General features: G+C 33.9%; 1 protein-coding gene across 3 annotated transcripts in view; it reads left to right on the top strand.

The window, feature by feature from the left end:
- The window catches only part of CSMD3 (CUB and Sushi multiple domains 3), a 1,185,533-nt gene that overhangs the window by 1,107,797 nt on the left and 59,736 nt on the right, over positions 1-18,000 (top strand). For all 3 annotated transcript variants that reach the window (XM_029923716.1, XM_029923715.1, XM_029923714.1), the window contains 3 exons: positions 175-348; positions 3,010-3,192; positions 7,941-8,117. In XM_029923716.1, the coding sequence (XP_029779576.1) occupies positions 175-348; positions 3,010-3,192; positions 7,941-8,117 (534 nt within the window). The remainder of the gene's footprint in view (positions 1-174; positions 349-3,009; positions 3,193-7,940; positions 8,118-18,000) is intronic.

Below are 18,000 nucleotides of genomic sequence, written 5' to 3'. Positions count from 1 at the left end.
ATCTGCAACTTTCATTTTATTTTTTAAATGTCAACTTTCACATGGATGTTTGGCTTTGAGAGGTTAGGTATATATGACCAGATAATTTACCTCTGATTTATATGATAAAAAGTGGTGCAGGTTGTTCGATAGGAGATATAAAAAAATTTTATATTCAATAATTATGTATTGTAGTGATTGACTGTGGACACCCTGGCGTTCCTCCTAATGCAGTCCTGTCTGGTGAGAAGTATACCTTTGGGTCCACTGTTCACTATTCCTGCACAGGAAAGCGTACCCTTCTAGGCCAATCATCAAGGACTTGCCAGTTAAATGGCCATTGGAGTGGATCACAACCTCATTGTTCAGGTACCACTTGGAAATATGGACAATGTTTATTGGAAGTTATATTATTAGTATTGGTACTATCAGAAATATATACACAAAACAATGTAAACAGATAAAATAATACATTTTTTTAAATCTCATGAGAGAAACTGTAAGATAATTTATACATTTATTGGAATACTTCTTAAGGCAATTTAGATTCAGAGCACAAATTAATACTCATCTTGTAGGTGATAAGTTACTGATACATGTTTGAACTGTGTGGTAGCTAATGTAAATAATTAAGTGGTTTTAGATTGTTACTCTGAGTATAGTGCTTTTGTTCATTAAAATTGTGAACCGCTCAAGTTTCAGTATTCCATTTTAGCAGATGTAAAATGTAATTTTCCCCAGAACACAATGTTCTTTCAATGATTTTCTGCTCAATTCTATTAAACTTTCTACACAATCAATTACTTACTAGCATACTATTAAAATAAAGTACTAAATGTTTTAAGTTAAACTAAGCCAAGTTTTATGAAATATATTAATAGACAATATATAATTTGAGTTTCTATAATCCTGATTATCTTATAGTAAATGAATATTGAAGCTATTTAAAATTAATAATTATTGAAGAGTATTTGATAAATCTTCTGTTGAGCTGTTTAAGCTACTGGTTTTCTTTAAAAATGTCAATTAATTAGGGCACCTGAGTGACTTAGTTGAGCAACCGACTTTGGCTCAGTCACAATCTTGGAGTTAGTGAGTTGGATTTGCACTTCAGATCCTCTCTGAGTTCCCCTCTCTCTCTGTCCCTCCCCTGCTTGCACTCTCCTTCTCAAAAATAAAAAGAATGTCAATTAATTTTTAGATCTGTGATATCTCCCTTTTTGAAATTACTTATTATAGTTGTTTTTACCTATCAGTTAAATGTTAGTACTTATTTTTCTGCCTGTAGTTTTATTTACATATTGCTCATTATCTTTATATTATTTTCTCTGTGGAGATCATAATGATGACTCAACATGGAGTTGTTTTACATTGTTTTCCTTTTAGAATTAAACGTTGTGAAATGGGGGTGCCTGTGTGGCTCAGTTGGTTCAATATCCAACTCCAATTTAAGTCATGATCTTGCTGTTCAAGGGTTTGAGCCCCGCATTGGACTCTGTGCTGACAGCTCAGAGCCGGGAACCTTCTTCAGATTCTGTGTCTCCCTCTCTCTCTGCCCGCACCCCACTCATGCTCTGTGTCTCTCTCAAATATAAACATAAAAAAAATTTTAAAGAAAGTTGTGAAATGGCTACTTATTTCAGAATCTTCTAATTAGTGGTTAATCCCTATGAAGTGACCACCTAGGACTTCAAATTTAATCTATAGATTTAAAAAAAAAGAATTCTTTTTAATATGATCATAAAACTTACTTTGATGAGAATTAAAACTCTTGAGGTAACTCAATTAACTCAGATAGCTGATTATACATAAAAACAGAAATCATATGCATACATCCCAGTGCTTCTTAATTACAAGCAAAAATGTACATAGATATTTAAAAGTGAAATAGTGATCTTAACATTTTGTTACATCACATGAAAATGAGTTGGTATAAAGAAGGGTTTCAAATACCAGGGCACATAAAAAGGCATCTACACATAGCATTTTCAATGTATATGCCTTCAACTTTCTCTCCTTTTTCTCTCCTAATATAATATAATACTGAGGCAACTTGATTAGAATTGTTTAAGAAATGGTAAAGGGACTGAATAAATATTAACATTAAAATAAAAAGATGAACACCTAGCCATGTGCAAAAATCCTTATTAGGAACTTAAGTCAGAGGCCCCTGGGTGGCTCATTAGGTCAAGCACCTGACTCTTCCTTTAGACTCAGTTAATGATCTCATGGTTCATAGGATAGAGCCCTCTGCCACCCCACACTGGGCTCTGTACTAACAGCACAGAGCAGCCTGTTTGGAATTCTCTCTCTCCCTCCCTCTTGTTCCTCCCCCACTCATTGTTTCTCTCTCAAAAATAAATACATAAACATGTTTTTAAAAGGAGCTTAAGTCAGAATTTCTAATCTTTGTTTACAATTTATTTTTATATTTTCATACTGGAAAGGCTACAATTCATTTATCTGTGGTCAGTGGATATTGGTAGAGAAAATTAGGAGGAGAGATTTTAGGCTACAGAAAATACTGTATTGTAACATTTACATTTTCCAGCACATTTCAGTTCTAATTTAACAAAAAAAGATTTTCAGCTATTAGAAAATACAGAGAAGGAAACATGCAAATTATCAAATCCACTTTTTAATTTTAGTTATTTAAATCCCTTGTCCTTTGAGCTCATAGTACTATCAATTTCAAATTTTCCACTAATTTGGTTATTAGCAAGGTCTTGAGATTCTGATAAAATGTCCTTAGCCTATTTCTTAGGCCCAAATATCCCTGATTTGGCAAATAACATTATGCTCTGCATACTTTTCTTTAACCTTTAGGCTTTTTCTATGACTTGGTCTCATGAGTTCAGGACCTGAGTTGAGTTCCACTCTGGGCATCTAGCCTACCTAAAAATAAATAAATAAAATCTTTCAAACAACACAGCATGCACAAAAAGAAATGCCTACAAACATGCCGGATTCAATCATGAACATAGTAAATGTTTAATGAGATGGATTAATTTGAACTGTCCTGAATTTCAGGTGATGCTGCTGGTACCTGTGGGGATCCAGGTACTCCTGGTCACGGTTCTAGACAGGACAGTGATTTCAGAACCAAAAGCTCTGTGCGTTTTGCTTGTGATATCGGTTATATCCTTCACGGCTCAGAAGAAAGAACATGTTTAGCCAATGGCAGTTGGACTGGAAAGCAACCAGAATGCAAAGGTAATCTAAAAAGAAACTAAATATATTGAAAGAGTTGGAATTTAATGTGCACCAAAATTCAGCCGGTCACTATAGGACAGGTGCAATCACTGCTAGCCATTCGTCCTGTCCCAACCATGGAATAAAGGCTCTCGCATTGCAGTTTTGCTGACCTCATCCTACAGAACTATGAGAGATAACAATTATAAAATATCTCTCATGGGATATTTATACACAAATGTTGTTTACAATACAACAAACATCTCAATTGGAAATATTAAAAATATTTCTTAAGAGTGTTTATGTTTACCTCTTTATCACAGTGCTTAATATAATAGACACTATCAGGGAAACAATAGATTGTTCTTAACATTATCTCAAGATTTGGTTTTGATTTCAATTTTGTAGAAATGGAATAATATAGGAAGATGCCTAGATGAGACTTTTATGTATAGAGTTCAAGAGTAGCTAGAATCCTTAAAATTTTTGTTTAAGTAAAATTGTTAATTATCCTGATTGACTCAGAGTTAACATAATTAAATCTTTACAGATTGGCTGGAAAATGAAGTGTTGCTAAAAAATTTATATAATTGAAAGTGCTCTTTTTGATATGACTTTAGTGCAAAAGCTAAACTTGCAAAGGTATTTATAAAATATACTTGACTTATACCTAAAGTAATAGGTTTTATAAATAGAAAATAATTCCCAATAGAACCTTCTTGACAGTTTTCTGATTGATTATATTTCAGAATCCTTTTATGATGTTTAAAATTAGTGTCCATATTCTAGGAGGAAGAAGGATAGTTATCTTTTTTTTCAGGTTACCAAATTTAATCTTAACTAAGAAACTTGCAGCTCAGTTGCTATTAAAAGGGAAACCAGTCGAGAAACAATGTTACTGAGCAAAAGACAATAAGAAGACTAAGCTCTCTATGAATTTCTCAATCTTATTTTCCAAAGAAAAAATATCTATAATTATATTGTACATTACATTGATGATATGTGAGTTATCCATTTGTTCAGCTGAACTACAAAATATATTTTAGATGAAGTGTGTGGTGATGTACATTATGGATAAAAATGAACTAGGAGTTATAGCAAGTATAACAGAATTAACATTTTTCTCATGGATGGAGTTCATACAAATCATTTAGAAAAACAGATTCTAGTAGATGAGTAGACAGAGGGAATGAACAGAAAATACAGTAGAGCCAAAAAATAATATTGCAACCTATAGGAAAAAAGTCTACCTAACAACTCATCAGAAAATTATAATTGTTATCAAAGCATCATTGTTTACCTGTTTAAAAATGAAATTCTAGTGTATGTGCAATGAAATCAGAGCTTTAAAATATTTCTAGAGGTTCTTTTATTGTTATAATATTTTAGAGTAATTTGACAAAAATACATATTTATTCATAGATTCTGTATAGCTTTGACTTATTAACTTCACTTTTGAGAATTTTTTCCTAAGAAAATAAAAATATTAAAGAAGACACACAATTATAATGATGCAATTTTATATTTTTAACTGATTCTGACTAGCAACAACTGAAAAGAATTAGATAGCAGTAGGAAAAATATTATAAAAGCAATTTTATATTTACATGATGTAACAGTATATCATCAATAAACACTAGAATAAAGGCCATGAGAAAATGTAAATTTCTCATGTAAGTTTCATGGAAAACTTTATTAAAAGTTAAGATTCAGAATTAGGCACTCCAGAATTATGCACTCTAGTAAATTCATGGGAAATGATATTTATTTAAGACAAAGTATAAAAGGCAGTACACAGTGGTGAAACTCATAGTATTCTTATTCTCTTTATTCTAAATGTTTTGTAATATTATATTACTTTAGTAACAATAAAATATAAAAGCTTTCATAGAAAGCTTATTTCATAGTTTATTTCAATAAACTGACAAGGATTTTTAAAATGATGATGTGTGATGTTGCAGAGTGTGTGATCACAAGCAAACACTTTTTAAACCAATGACACAAGTGCACTGTTGTAACATCTTGAGTAACTCTATGTGTACTACCAAAAGTAAAAATATTTTTCAAAAGTAAAAATTATTGAGAAATTCCACTTCCAGGTGTTTACCTTAAAAATACCATATGATTTCACTTATATGTGGAATTTAAGAAACAAAACAGAGGATAGTAGGGGGATAAAAGAGAGCAGAAAATCAAGAAACAGACTTTTGACTATAGAAAACAAACTGATGGTTACCAGAGGGGAGGAGGATGAGTGGATGGATTAAGAAGTGCCCTTGTGATGAGCAGTGGGTTCATATGAAAGTGTTGAACCACTAACTTGTACACCAGAAACTCCTATTACATTGTATTAATTAAAAATTATTGTATTAATTTAAAAATTAGACCAATGTACACAGTTGTATATATAAGCTAGAATGTATTAAACTATATTATATGAAAAAGATTTAAAACTAAATTAATTTCATGTTTATCAATAGGAGATTGGTTAGAAAACTATCCAGTTACTAGACTTTATGAAAGAATGATGCCCTAATTATAATGTTAAGGAAGAAAAATAATATTACAAAATAATGTATTTCTATCTTTTAAAATGGTAATATTTCACTCCTGTATACTCTTTGCTTAGCACTGTGCCTGAAATAAACCTAATGATGAATATATATTCACTGATATATATTTGTATATATGTTAATGTAAGTATATATAAATATTTTATCAAGTACTATCTTTTGGTGGATTTACACATTACCTTTAATTCTTCTCTATACTTTCATTTATTTTTTGAACTTTTATAAATAGCTATTTATCACCTTGATAAAAAGTTTTTAAAAAGTACAGTAATTTTAAAAATTATATCTAGTAACAAATAAGAATAAACATAAAATATGATTCATATAATGTATCTGACACACACAAAATAATCAACTGGCAAAATATACCATGTTTCACCTTTCATTTACTAGTCTAAATAAAATCCAATGCTCTAATTATACACTATCAGAATCATCCATATGAACTTGTGCTAGTTGAAAATCCATTAACTAGCTATTAGATCTTGGGCAAATTACTTAATCTCTCTGTGACTCATTTTCCTACCAAGAAATGGTAATGATGTTAATATCGATCAGAATTTTTGTGAGATTAAATAATATTGAAAAAGTTGTGGCTGTCACATAGTAAGTGCTCAATGAGTGTAAACCATCATTTATATTAGTTAGGTCAATTGACAGCTGAGAAATGACTCTAGGAGAAATGGCTTTGTCAGCCAGTACTAAACATAAGTGGATCTATTTTTGCAGATAACAATCAATCCCCTCCTTCCCCAAGTGTCAGGATTGCAGAGGCAAAGTTGTTATCACTTCTCCTCACTGTGTCCAAAAAACTTTCAGCTTTTTCATTCATGATATATTTTGCACTTACCTCCTTTTGCTTTAAGTTAATTTTACTTGTTTAATTCAGATAGCGTTCTGGGTAAGAGAAATGTGTATACTGAGGGAGAGGAATTAGAGACCAGAGAATAGGACTAATAGTGTGATTTGACTGTACCTGGAAACCGCCCTGACTAGAGGAGTTCTTGATTTTTATTGTGCAAGAGATTGACTGAACCTGGGTCCTTATTACAAAATGCAAATTACGTGACATCTTAAAACAAGGATAATGTTTTTCAAATCTTTCTTGTGTTGTGTCAAGAATATGGGGCATGATACATAATAAATAAATATGACCAGATTATTTTAGGCATGTAATGAATATAGAAGAAGGTAATTACTCTTGGCAGCACATAAAAATATTTACTGGATTATATGTTCTGCTGCAAATATAATTTGGAGTTTCATCTTGTTGTATTATGCATGAAATGTGTACGTTTCCTGTCTACATTACATACACAGAAGCATACAGTACAATTACAAAGGAATGGCAAAATTAAACATTGAAGATGCACCAAGTGATTTACATGGTACTTATAAAACTATAATTACATTTTATATTCATAAATATAACCTTAAGCTATAAAGTACAAAAATATCTTCTTATATTACAGAAAAATTTAGTATTATATACATAGACTTGCTTTTAAGAGATTTTAAAAATTTATTTAATGTATTAATGACAAATAGTTAAACATAATACAGAATATTTAATCATATAAGGCATTTGTGTACGTGATTCTTGCTTAGGATATGTTGCCAACTTAATGCTAAATATTCATAGAATTTCATTTGTTTTTATTCAATTTATTTTTTGTACATCTTAGTCCAGAAATAGAGATAATAAAGTGTTAATGCAAATCAGTTATATACTTACCTAAATAAAAATATATATGGATGTTTACAATACTTAAGTTGTTCATTTTATATCTATCCTCTTAGTAATAACAATCTCTGTTGCATCTCCTTGTTACATTTATTCCAATTTTACATGAGTTGCTTTATAGGCCAACTGTTGTAATCCTTCTTTGAAAGATTTTGTAGTACCCAAAGGCAGTACTCTCAAGTAACTACTTTTCTGTGTAATGTTTCTACCAAAGGCACTAGCAAAAAGTCTTCAAAAAGTATCCGTGATTTGCATCCCAGTAGTTAAACTAATAGAGGCAATATAAGTTCATCTTGAATTTCAGCTATTTATAAAAGATAATCCACTGCTTCTTTTAGAATGTTTTGTGGCTCCTTTGGATAAATTTGAAAGACTCATTTAGTCATTACCTTTTTTGCGAAAGGGATTCTAACAGCATTTTTTATCTACTCTTAACCAATTTTGTTTTATAGCCGTACAGTGTGGCAACCCAGGAACGACAGCCAATGGAAAAGTCTTTCGGATTGATGGCACAACGTTTTCCAGTTCAGTTATTTATTCTTGTATGGAAGGGTACATCCTTTCTGGACCTTCAGTTAGACAGTGCACAGCCAATGGAACTTGGTCTGGAAGTTTGCCTAACTGTACAAGTAAGTTTCTTCTCATTGTTTTAAACTACTACTAGTTATATGAAAAATATTTGACGATATAAGTGTGTATGCATGTGTTTTGTATTTAATCAAACCATGCAAGGTTGTGAATATTGGTATTTATCTTCCAGAGTAAAAGAGGGTAGTAGTGTTATAGTACACTAGTGACTTTAAGTGTCGGTCAGCTTACCAAAGTACTAGATTGGCAGAGGAAAGAGGAATAGCAGAAAATCAGTGCTGTTAATTATAATATAACAGTTCTTTAAATATAGTCATGAATTATTGGCTGTAATTGAGATGAAATATACAAAGAAAGCAATATTATTTTGTCAGTCTAACGCAAATCAATAACTGACTTGGTTTTAAAATTCCTAAATGAGGAACATGTTGTTTCCAGGACTCAAAAAGGTATTAGGCTTTTTTCAGTGTAGTGTGGAGAAGGTCTGTAGTTGCTCTTGACAGTGTCTGTGGAGGAGCAGCCCTTGGCAGACCTAATAATTCCCAGAAATTTAACTGAGAAGACAGGCTTTATACTGTGTTGGGCCAATGACCCATTCCTTCCTTTTAAAAAATTAGCTCTTTTGAGAGTATTTGCATTTCCTGAATGACTGGCTCAAATGAATCACCCCAGAGGAAGATGCCATAAAAGCCATGTTATGACCTATCCATTATGACCCACGATTCTGGAAAATGTTGCTTGTAGTTAGTATCTTGCCTGCGAAGATTGTGTGTGCAATGAATGACAGGGCTGCTGAGGTGCCTGGTGTGTATAGTGTCTCTCTATAGGTGAAGGCAGACTATGCCTAGGAGACAAATGAAATAACCACCAAATAGAATATGTTTGCCACATCTATAATAGCAAAACGTTCTCCATTTGTTCATTTGAGTCAGTAAAAAGTAATATCCCGGCCCTCTGTCCGCCTCAGACATTGTTACATCTAATCTTTGGGGTAATTCTTTACCTGACCTTGGGCAGATCCTCGAAGACTGATGAGTATTTTGCGGAATACTCAGGGAGTTCTCTTCCTACATCTCCTTCTTTCTGTGCATGTCCCGTCTGGCACTCCGTCTAACAAACTCATCTATTTTGTTCTCTCCTGCCTCTCAGAACCATCTCTTCAACACAGGGAGTTGCACAGGGTCCCCTTCTCTGTGCCAAACCCTGGAAGATCTCTTCAGGCAGTGAGATGAGGCAATCTTAGGACTCATCTCTGTTTTCTGTCCCTCAAGGATCATGATGCTTCTGTGCTTTGCTGCCTGATGAAACCTGATTTTTCTTTTTTGTGCCCCCAGCCTCTGGTTGTTTCAAATGGGGATTAAAAATAAATTTTCCCTGATTTCTCCACTTTGAAGGAAAGAAATCCCTATGTTTACTTTGAAAATATCTCATTTTTGGTGATATTGAAAAATCTAACTATGAATAAATATGATTTACTATTTCCATACTATATTACCCCATTTGAGTCTTTAGAACTGTATCCTGGTATCTTTTAAATATCAGTTCAAATGACCCATTTGGCAAATCCTTCTTAAGACATTTCCTCAAATTCCTTTTAGCTAGAAGTGAACTCTCCATGGTGTATAACCTTTTATTCTAATGGGAATTACTTATAATGCTAAACTGTAAACTTTATAGGGCAGTAGTACCCAGGTCTGTTTATCCCAGTGACTTTCTAGTGTGGGGCACAGAACCTAATAGATGAGTGACTAAGTAATTAGTTGTTGACTTGCCAAAATTTTTCATTTGTGTTTCAACTATTAGTATACACAGCTTATCATTTCACTCTGCTTTAAAATGTTTGCAGAAAGGACTTGTAACTTTTCAGATAACGTGGCACATGGTTTCTGGAAGATAATATGTGCTTAGTATACAGTTATCAAAAAAGCATAATGAGTATATTCAGACTAAAGGAAATCTGTTGAATAATACATCTTTTGTTTTCCCACAATGAATAACGATTTTATTTCATCATGGATAAAGTCTCTTATTTAAGTTGTCCAATTTTAGTAAGGATAAATAAACATATCCCAATTTTTGAGACTGAAAATTGCATTTAATTGGATCATATTCATTTTTCCTTACATTTTTAAATCAAATTAAAAATCACCTAATTCAAGGCAGATTGGTTACAAACAGCATATCAAAATTATAAAGAAAGTTTGTTTCTTTATGTCAATTCTTCAAGGAGAAATATTGTATTAAATAAGGTATTTTAAGCACTTTAGCTTTTAAATGATTAATTATTATTAAATTAAAAACAGAATTTGTAAACGTTGACTTATTTTATAGACAAGAAAGTGCCAATATCCCAATAGCGATCCAAACAAAAGCAAAAGGAAAAATATCCCTTAAAAAGGAGAACAGATAGAGGTTTCAATGGAAATTAAAATAGGCTAAGCTTCTATAATTAAAGACTCTAACATAGTGATAATACTTATATGTGGTAATAAAACTGAATTAGAGCCACTGTCTCAGATTTCCTCTCATTCATTTTACAGTGGAAGTTAATTTAAACATATTATTGCTAGAACCATGTAATTATGCTTCTGGAAGAGATTGTACCGCAGACTTGCACATGTAGATCAGGAAACTGAGGCAGCAAATCATTTAACTGACACACTGTCTCTTGTCAGAGTTCACTGCCAAGCAGTTATTTCTGCCATATAAATGGACGGAATTTTTCATTAAATTCAATTATATCATATATATAATTGAATAATATGAATTGTAAACCTATACATACATACATACATACATACATATTCAAATAATATTTTAATACACTTTGATTTTAATATAATTGCCTTTTGTAGACACCATTTTTTAGCCTCTATACACAAGGACTTAAATATAAGGAAAATTTGAAGTGCCTGAATTAAATTTCCAAACCAAAGCCTTGGCGGCAGTTCTTGGCAAACCCATCTAAACAAAACAAAACTTTCCCTTTTTTCCCATATGGTTATTATTTCTACTCATATAAAATAATATCTGTTATTGAGTGTTTGCCACTAGTTAGGATTTGTGCTGAGTGCTTTATACAAACCCTCTCTGTTATTGCTAACAACAAATCTATGAAATATATACTATTATCCTTTCTGTTCCACATTTGAAGAAATGATATCTTACAGAGAAAACACAACTGTGTTCCTCACAGGAACACAGCTAGCATATACAGGATCTAAGATTTAAACCCACATTTATTTGACTCAAGAAGCAATTTTCTCAGCTTCACTTCATTCTCTCCTTTTGTATTTTCCCTCCTTTTTGTTTTTTACTTTATTTTCTACCTTCACGTGAATAATCAAATATATTTGCATGGTATATGTATAAGACATTACTTAGAATGCATATGGAATTATTTCATTAATTTATGGCCTATTCTTCTCTATTTTTTTTCAATTTCCCTGAACTTACCAATTTGAGTTCTACTGAGTTATATTATTTCTTAATGAGTTGACTACTTGTAAGATTTATTTTTTCAACAATACTTTCTGCTTAAAATCACAATTTTAAGGCACATTATTATCTTGTCAATAATGTTGTTGTTTGTCTCAACATGAATGTCCAAACATACAATACAAATATATGTCAATAATAAATCTGCAAGTCTTGCACGAGATGAAATATTTTGATGTGTTGAGTCAAAGGAAATGAATCAGGCTCCTGTTGAGTCACATACGTAATTATTGACAAAGTGGTCTGCTAGTGTTGGAACAATATCAGCTGAAAGAGATAAAACCAACGAGACACGATATGATAAATGTTTCAATAAGGGATGATTTGAACATAAAAAAATTAATAGAGGCTTTTGAGGAAATTAATAAAGTCCTTATAATATAGGTGAATGAATTACCCATTTACAATGATGAGAATGAAAGTAAAGAGAAAAGAATTCAATTCTATTTGGATTTTTTTCTACCTTTTTAAAAATAAAATTTGGTCATTCAAAGTGGTTTTTTCCCTGGACTTGTTATCCTTAGGAAACTATTTCCTCCTACACAGTAAAAATCAGAGTAGTGATCTAATTTTTGAAATATAATTTTATTTTTTAACCTACAGCAGGATATGTTTTATCTAAAAATAAATGCAGAACTCTGACTATATATGGTCATTGTACTACTTATGTGTTCAGTTAATAAAAAGTCATTTACACAAAGCCTACTATCTTTGGGTACTTTCCCAGGCACTGAGAATAAAAGGTCCAGTAGGTAAGGTCAGTGGGCGCTAATATTTCATAAGTCAGAGAAGAAGCATTGATATTCCAAGCACTTTCACCCTTTGGCAATTTTCCACCATGGTGATTTGCATATGTTCCTTTCATTTGCTTCATTGGCTAATAGAAACACACATACTCCTTTTCTGTCCTTAAAAGAACCACAGTCCAATCTTGTGGGTAGATTTGCCTTGTTCATTTTAATGATTTTTGGAAACACTTTTGGAGTAAACATAATTTAAAAATAATGGTAATGCCCTCCACCCCCCCTTTCAGATCTAGCCAGAGAAGAAAAGTAGTAAAAAGGTAAAATTTTCCTCACAAATATTCTGCTAATTCCTGCTAATACTCAGCCTGCTTAAGATTATGAATGAATTAAGAAACTGCATATTTAGTTCACTTTTTTCTAAAAGCATGCCTCACAAAAAGAACTATTCTGACTTCTCCAGACAGGTACTTATCCAGATGCCTCTGCTAGTTCTGCAGTGTGAAGCTTTTCCCAAATAACTAGTTTTGTCTTGGGCAGGTAAAGGAGTATCATGAGATCAAGATCACGCATCTAAATATCATGCACACTTTGGCAGAGGAATTATGTTAAGAATCATCCATGAAACTAAACCAAGCTGGGAAGAAGAGATATTTGCCACAATACTAAGAAGCTCATAAAAGTACTCTGATTATAAAATGTGATGAAGTTCTTTTCTGTGATGTCTAAAATGAGAAAACAGAGCTTAAACCTGGATGACTGGGTGGCTCAGGCGGTTAAGCATCCAGCTCTTCATTTTGATTCAGGTCATGATCTCACAGATCATGAGTTCGAACCCCACATCAGGCTCTGCGCTGACAGTGTGCAGCCTGCTTTGGACTCCCTCTCTCGGTTCTCTGCCCCTGCCTTGCTCACACACACACTCCCTCTCTCTTAAAATAAATAAATACACTTTTAAAAAAGAGCTAAAAACTAAGCACAAGCAAATACCCATTTAAAAATATGGTACAAGATCCTTACCTTTTGGTGTCTCATCAGGCAGTGCCACTTCTCCTCCTGAAGCACATCGTGCACCTAGTATTTTGGGAAGAAGATACAATCTGCACCAGGACAGGGCTTGTCAAGTGAAGTAAGGATTGGCTTTCAGTCCTAAGAAGAAATAAAGTGATTTGTTTCTTGGAATTATTTTTAACCCACTAGGACTCCTTCCAAAATGATTAATGTCCTGTATCTGGCAGGTCTTGTTGTTTGGGCCAAGGACAGCATACTTGATCAGATCCAGTGATAAATGCATGTGAGGCTTTTGTTCCGAATAACCAGGGCAGAAATGATCCTTTCTGGATCTTTGGCACCAAACTGAGAATTCTTAAAGAATTTTCTTCTTTCTTTCTTTCTTTCTTTCTTTCTTTCTTTCTTTCTTTCTTTCTTTCTTTCTTTCTTTTTCTTTCTTTCTTTCTTTTTCTTTCTTTCTTTCTTTTTCTTTCTTTCTTTTTTTCTTTCTTTCTTTTTTTGTAGAGAACCAGTCAGGGACATAGGGAAAGTGAAGCTAAAAAGTCACGTAAATCTCCTGAAGGAGAGAAAGCTGTCTCTGAGTGTAGTGGTTCCCAAACAGGGGTGACTTTGCTTCCCTAGGGATATTTGGCCATGTCTGGAGATACTCTTGGCTGTCACAGTGCACTATTGGTATCTAGCAGGTAGAAGTCAGTGGCTAAACATTCTCAAAGCATAAAGCAGGCCCCTACAATTAAACATTAGTTGGTACCAGATATCAATAGTGCCGAGCTTGAAGTTGAGAAAATCTACCACTGAGATCTAAAAAGAAAACCAATGTTTCAATTGAGAGATTATATAAAATCAGAAGTATTATCAGAGAATTGACTACTTTTCTGGAACTTTGTTCCTCTAGGGTAGAATTTTTTTCTGAGCTTAAAACCTGGAATAGTGCATTGTAATTATGTCTAAGCAAGAATGTCCATTGCTACATTGTCTCTCAAAGATCAAGGGCTTGGTTACATAAATTATATTCTATGTATATCCACGAAAGGGAATAAAAGTGTGATTAACGTGATCCTATGTTATTTAAAAATTCATATTTGTAATTCTCACTTAGGAAGTTAAAAGAGAAAAGAGCTTTGAAGTGGTATAGACTAGAATCACCACAATTGTTTTATTTTTAGCATAGATATTATCTACTAATCATAAATGATACCAAATGGGCATCAATTACAAGAAGCTAATGAGAAAAAAAAAACTTCCCAGAAAAAAATTCAAACCTTTAAAACATTGTATATTTTTGAGAATTTGAGCTAATCATTTCTTATATATCATTCACATATTTATTCCTATACAAATATTTACTTAATCTTTTTTTAACAAGTTATAAACTAGACTAGGCCATGAAAATAAAACAATGTAGAAAAGAGACAAAATAATTGTCTTCATGGAGTTTATTGGTGTGTGTGTGTGTGTGTGTGTGTGTGTGTACACATGTGTGGTGGTGGGGTTTTGGAGTGCTGGGTTCCAGAGCTGAGGGTTGAGAAAGAATTCTTGAGATGTGTTCTGTGCAAAAAGGTGATTTTGTGAAAGCACATGGGACAGGCCCATGGGTCGGAAGACCTGCACTGGGGTGTGAAGAGTGACTGGTAATCCACCATCCAGCTGGGGAGGCAAAGTCAAAAGGAAAGCCTCCAGAAGGATTTCATATGCTAAAGAGGACTCAGTTGAGACGCCAGGGGCCTTGCTATTGTCAGGCTGAGGTTGTTTTCACTCTAGTAAGACGGTAGGGGAATTCCTGGAGAAACGTTCTACTCTGTATTGGCTTCAATATCTGTCAGCAGGCTGCAGGTTATAAGGAAATTTAATTTTACGTACCGTTCTTGTCTTTGTTCCCCACATCACCGTGGATGTTGGGACTCCAGGAAACTGAGTCTCTAGGATTCTGGAGATTTGGCCACTGGTAAGATTGCCTTTTTCTTGTCATTTATAAGGCATTTGTAAACTGATGGAGACTCCTGTCCTCCTGGACTGTGATTTCTGTCAGGTAACCATTGTTTCCTCCTCTTAGCTTTAGGGCGGTCAGGAGTGTCTGAGGAATATCACACATATTGTCATACATATTGTACTTTGGGGGGCGGTGTTTGCTTCCTGGGCTTTGCCCTCAGCCTGCCTTATGCCTCTGCTTCTTGGGTACTTGGGCTATGTGCTTAGGGGATTTGGTGACCTCTGAAAAAATTTTTCTTGGAAGAAAGCACAGCACTCCATTGTCATGAACCGATGTCTCTGAATTTTAGGGTAAAGCCCCACACAGCCACTATTCTAAGGTTTTGCCTGGAAAGACCAAAAGCCTCTTTTTTTTGTTGTTGTTGCTAAAAACAAACTAGTGGCAAATGAATTGACCCGAGGAGCAGGTGCTGTTTACAAAGACTGTTGCTATTGGAAACTGCCTCTTTGCTCTTTGCTTCACTAGAAAGCCACCAACAATTCCTTATGAAGCCCTTGTGGTCAGACATTTTATTCATGAGTCCTCCACATATGTAAACTCTTTCTTGGTGCCTTTTTGTTAAAATGAGCCTTCTGTCCTTTCTTTCAATAGCTGGACCTCAGCTCATGTGTCTTAGGACAGGTTAGCTGATCTTTCTTGCCAGACTTCTATTTCAGTCTGTAAAGTGCTGCCCAGAAAATAACAACACTGTATACATATGCTCTTTAATGTCCCTCTTCTTGATTGGAATGTAGGTTAAAAATATATTTATATATACATATGCTTATATATATATATATATATGTTACACACACATATGTATAGTTATATGGAGATACACACACACATACTCAGAAGGTAAAAGGAAACAAAATAAATCAAAGGCTTATACTCACTTTTTTATAGTTGTAAATTTTGAAACAAAACTGAAATTTTGAAATGATATTCCTGGTAAATAACTGGGATTTGATTTCCTATTCAACTCATTTGCATAATTAAAAAAATCATTTCCTTTACAATTATCAAAAGAACAAAAATTATCCTATATGCAAAACTCTTATTAGGATCAGACAGAAACAGTTACTGGGTGTGATTTCAGCAAACTGCCCTCAGGGCTTCTAGGATTATCAGGTGAAGTGGGTGAACATGGTTCTTTAATTTAAATGCCATTATTCATGGTCTTAAAACCTCTTAGGCTTAGTGGATTAGAATAATAAGAAAGAAATCTTGACATTCTTAATTTTAATGGTAAATTAATAAATACAATGTAATTGAAGTGCTGTTAAGGTCTTCCTTGCCTTAATCTACTTTTAGTCTTTGACCCTAGACCTCCTAGATGCTTCTCTAATCTGATCACCCATGCTGCTGGCACTGATTCGATGATCAGGGAATCTTTGCTGAAGAATTAATTAAAAGTAAAAATGAGAGATATAGCACGGATTTACCTAATGAAATTGTTTACCCTTTTATGAACAAAAAGATTTTGGGCGTCTGGATGTCTCCGTGGTTGAGTCACACTTTGGCTCAGGTCATGAACTTGTGGTTCCCGAGTTTGAGCTACACACCTAGGCTCTGTGCTGACAGCTAGCTCAGAGCCTGGAGCCTGCTTCAGATTCTGTGTCTTCCTCTCTCTCTGTCCTTCCCCCACTTGCACTCTCTGAAAGTACAAAATTATCTATGAACAAAATGATTTAAAGGGAAAAAAAGGATAAAAGGACGGTAAAAGGCAAGTAACTCCATGTGTTTCTTTTTAATCTAACCTTGTATTTTCCTTTTTCTTTAGCTGTCAGAAAGCTTTAGACAACTCCTTGCCCAAAGCAAGCTTAAACCATGTACCACAAAAAGCAAATGCTTTTGTCACTTATATATGATCTCTGTTATGCCTTGTTATTAAATATCATATTTGAAATTATTTCTTTTTTCTGTTGTCTTAGTCTTTCTGAAAGAGTTTGGATGGCATTATAAATGATAATATATATGTAAACAGAGCCAGCTTTAAGGACTAATACAATTGATGGAACCTCATGATGGGGTTTTGGGGTGATGGGAGGTTCACGGGGTCTGGAGCCAACAGCCAAGAAAGAATTCTTAAAGACATCTTTGGTGCAAAAAGGTGATTTTACTAAAGCACGGGGTCAGAGCCCACGGGCAGGAAGAGCTGCACCCCGGTTGTGATGGGGAACTCATTATATAGCCTCAGGTTGGGAGGAGGTCAGGGACAAAGTCTCTAAGGTATTTTGAAACAAGGATTCCAGGACCTTGAAGGGCTAACTATTGCCAGGAAACCACCATTTGTTACTGTTTAATAAAACCTTAGTCATGAGACCCTTCAGATGTGTGTCAAGGGGCCATAAGCTTGGCGGATGATGATTGCCAGCATATATCTCGGGGGAGCTGAGATAAAGAAAAGTTTCCAAAGGAATTTGTATATGTTAAAGTAGACTCACAGGATGTGGGGGGTCAAGATAATGTTAAGCCGAGATTCACTTTTGTCCCTAGCAAAGTGTCCTCATCGAGACAGCTGAGCTCCTAGAGGGAGGTCACTCTGCCTGTTTTGAGGACTTGTCGATGGGCTGTGGGCAGTAAGGGAATTTAATTTTTCATTTGCCTTAGTTTCCCACATCACCATCGTAAGCACTTAACCCCTCTTACATCTTCATGAGGGTGAAGTTAAGGCTCCAGGAAACGGAGTCTATAGGTTTC

Source organism: Suricata suricatta, chromosome 15 (genome assembly GCF_006229205.1).
Source record: "Suricata suricatta isolate VVHF042 chromosome 15, meerkat_22Aug2017_6uvM2_HiC, whole genome shotgun sequence".
NCBI classification, from domain to species: domain Eukaryota; kingdom Metazoa; phylum Chordata; class Mammalia; order Carnivora; family Herpestidae; genus Suricata; species Suricata suricatta.
This window is presented reverse-complemented; position numbering and strand designations above follow the sequence as displayed.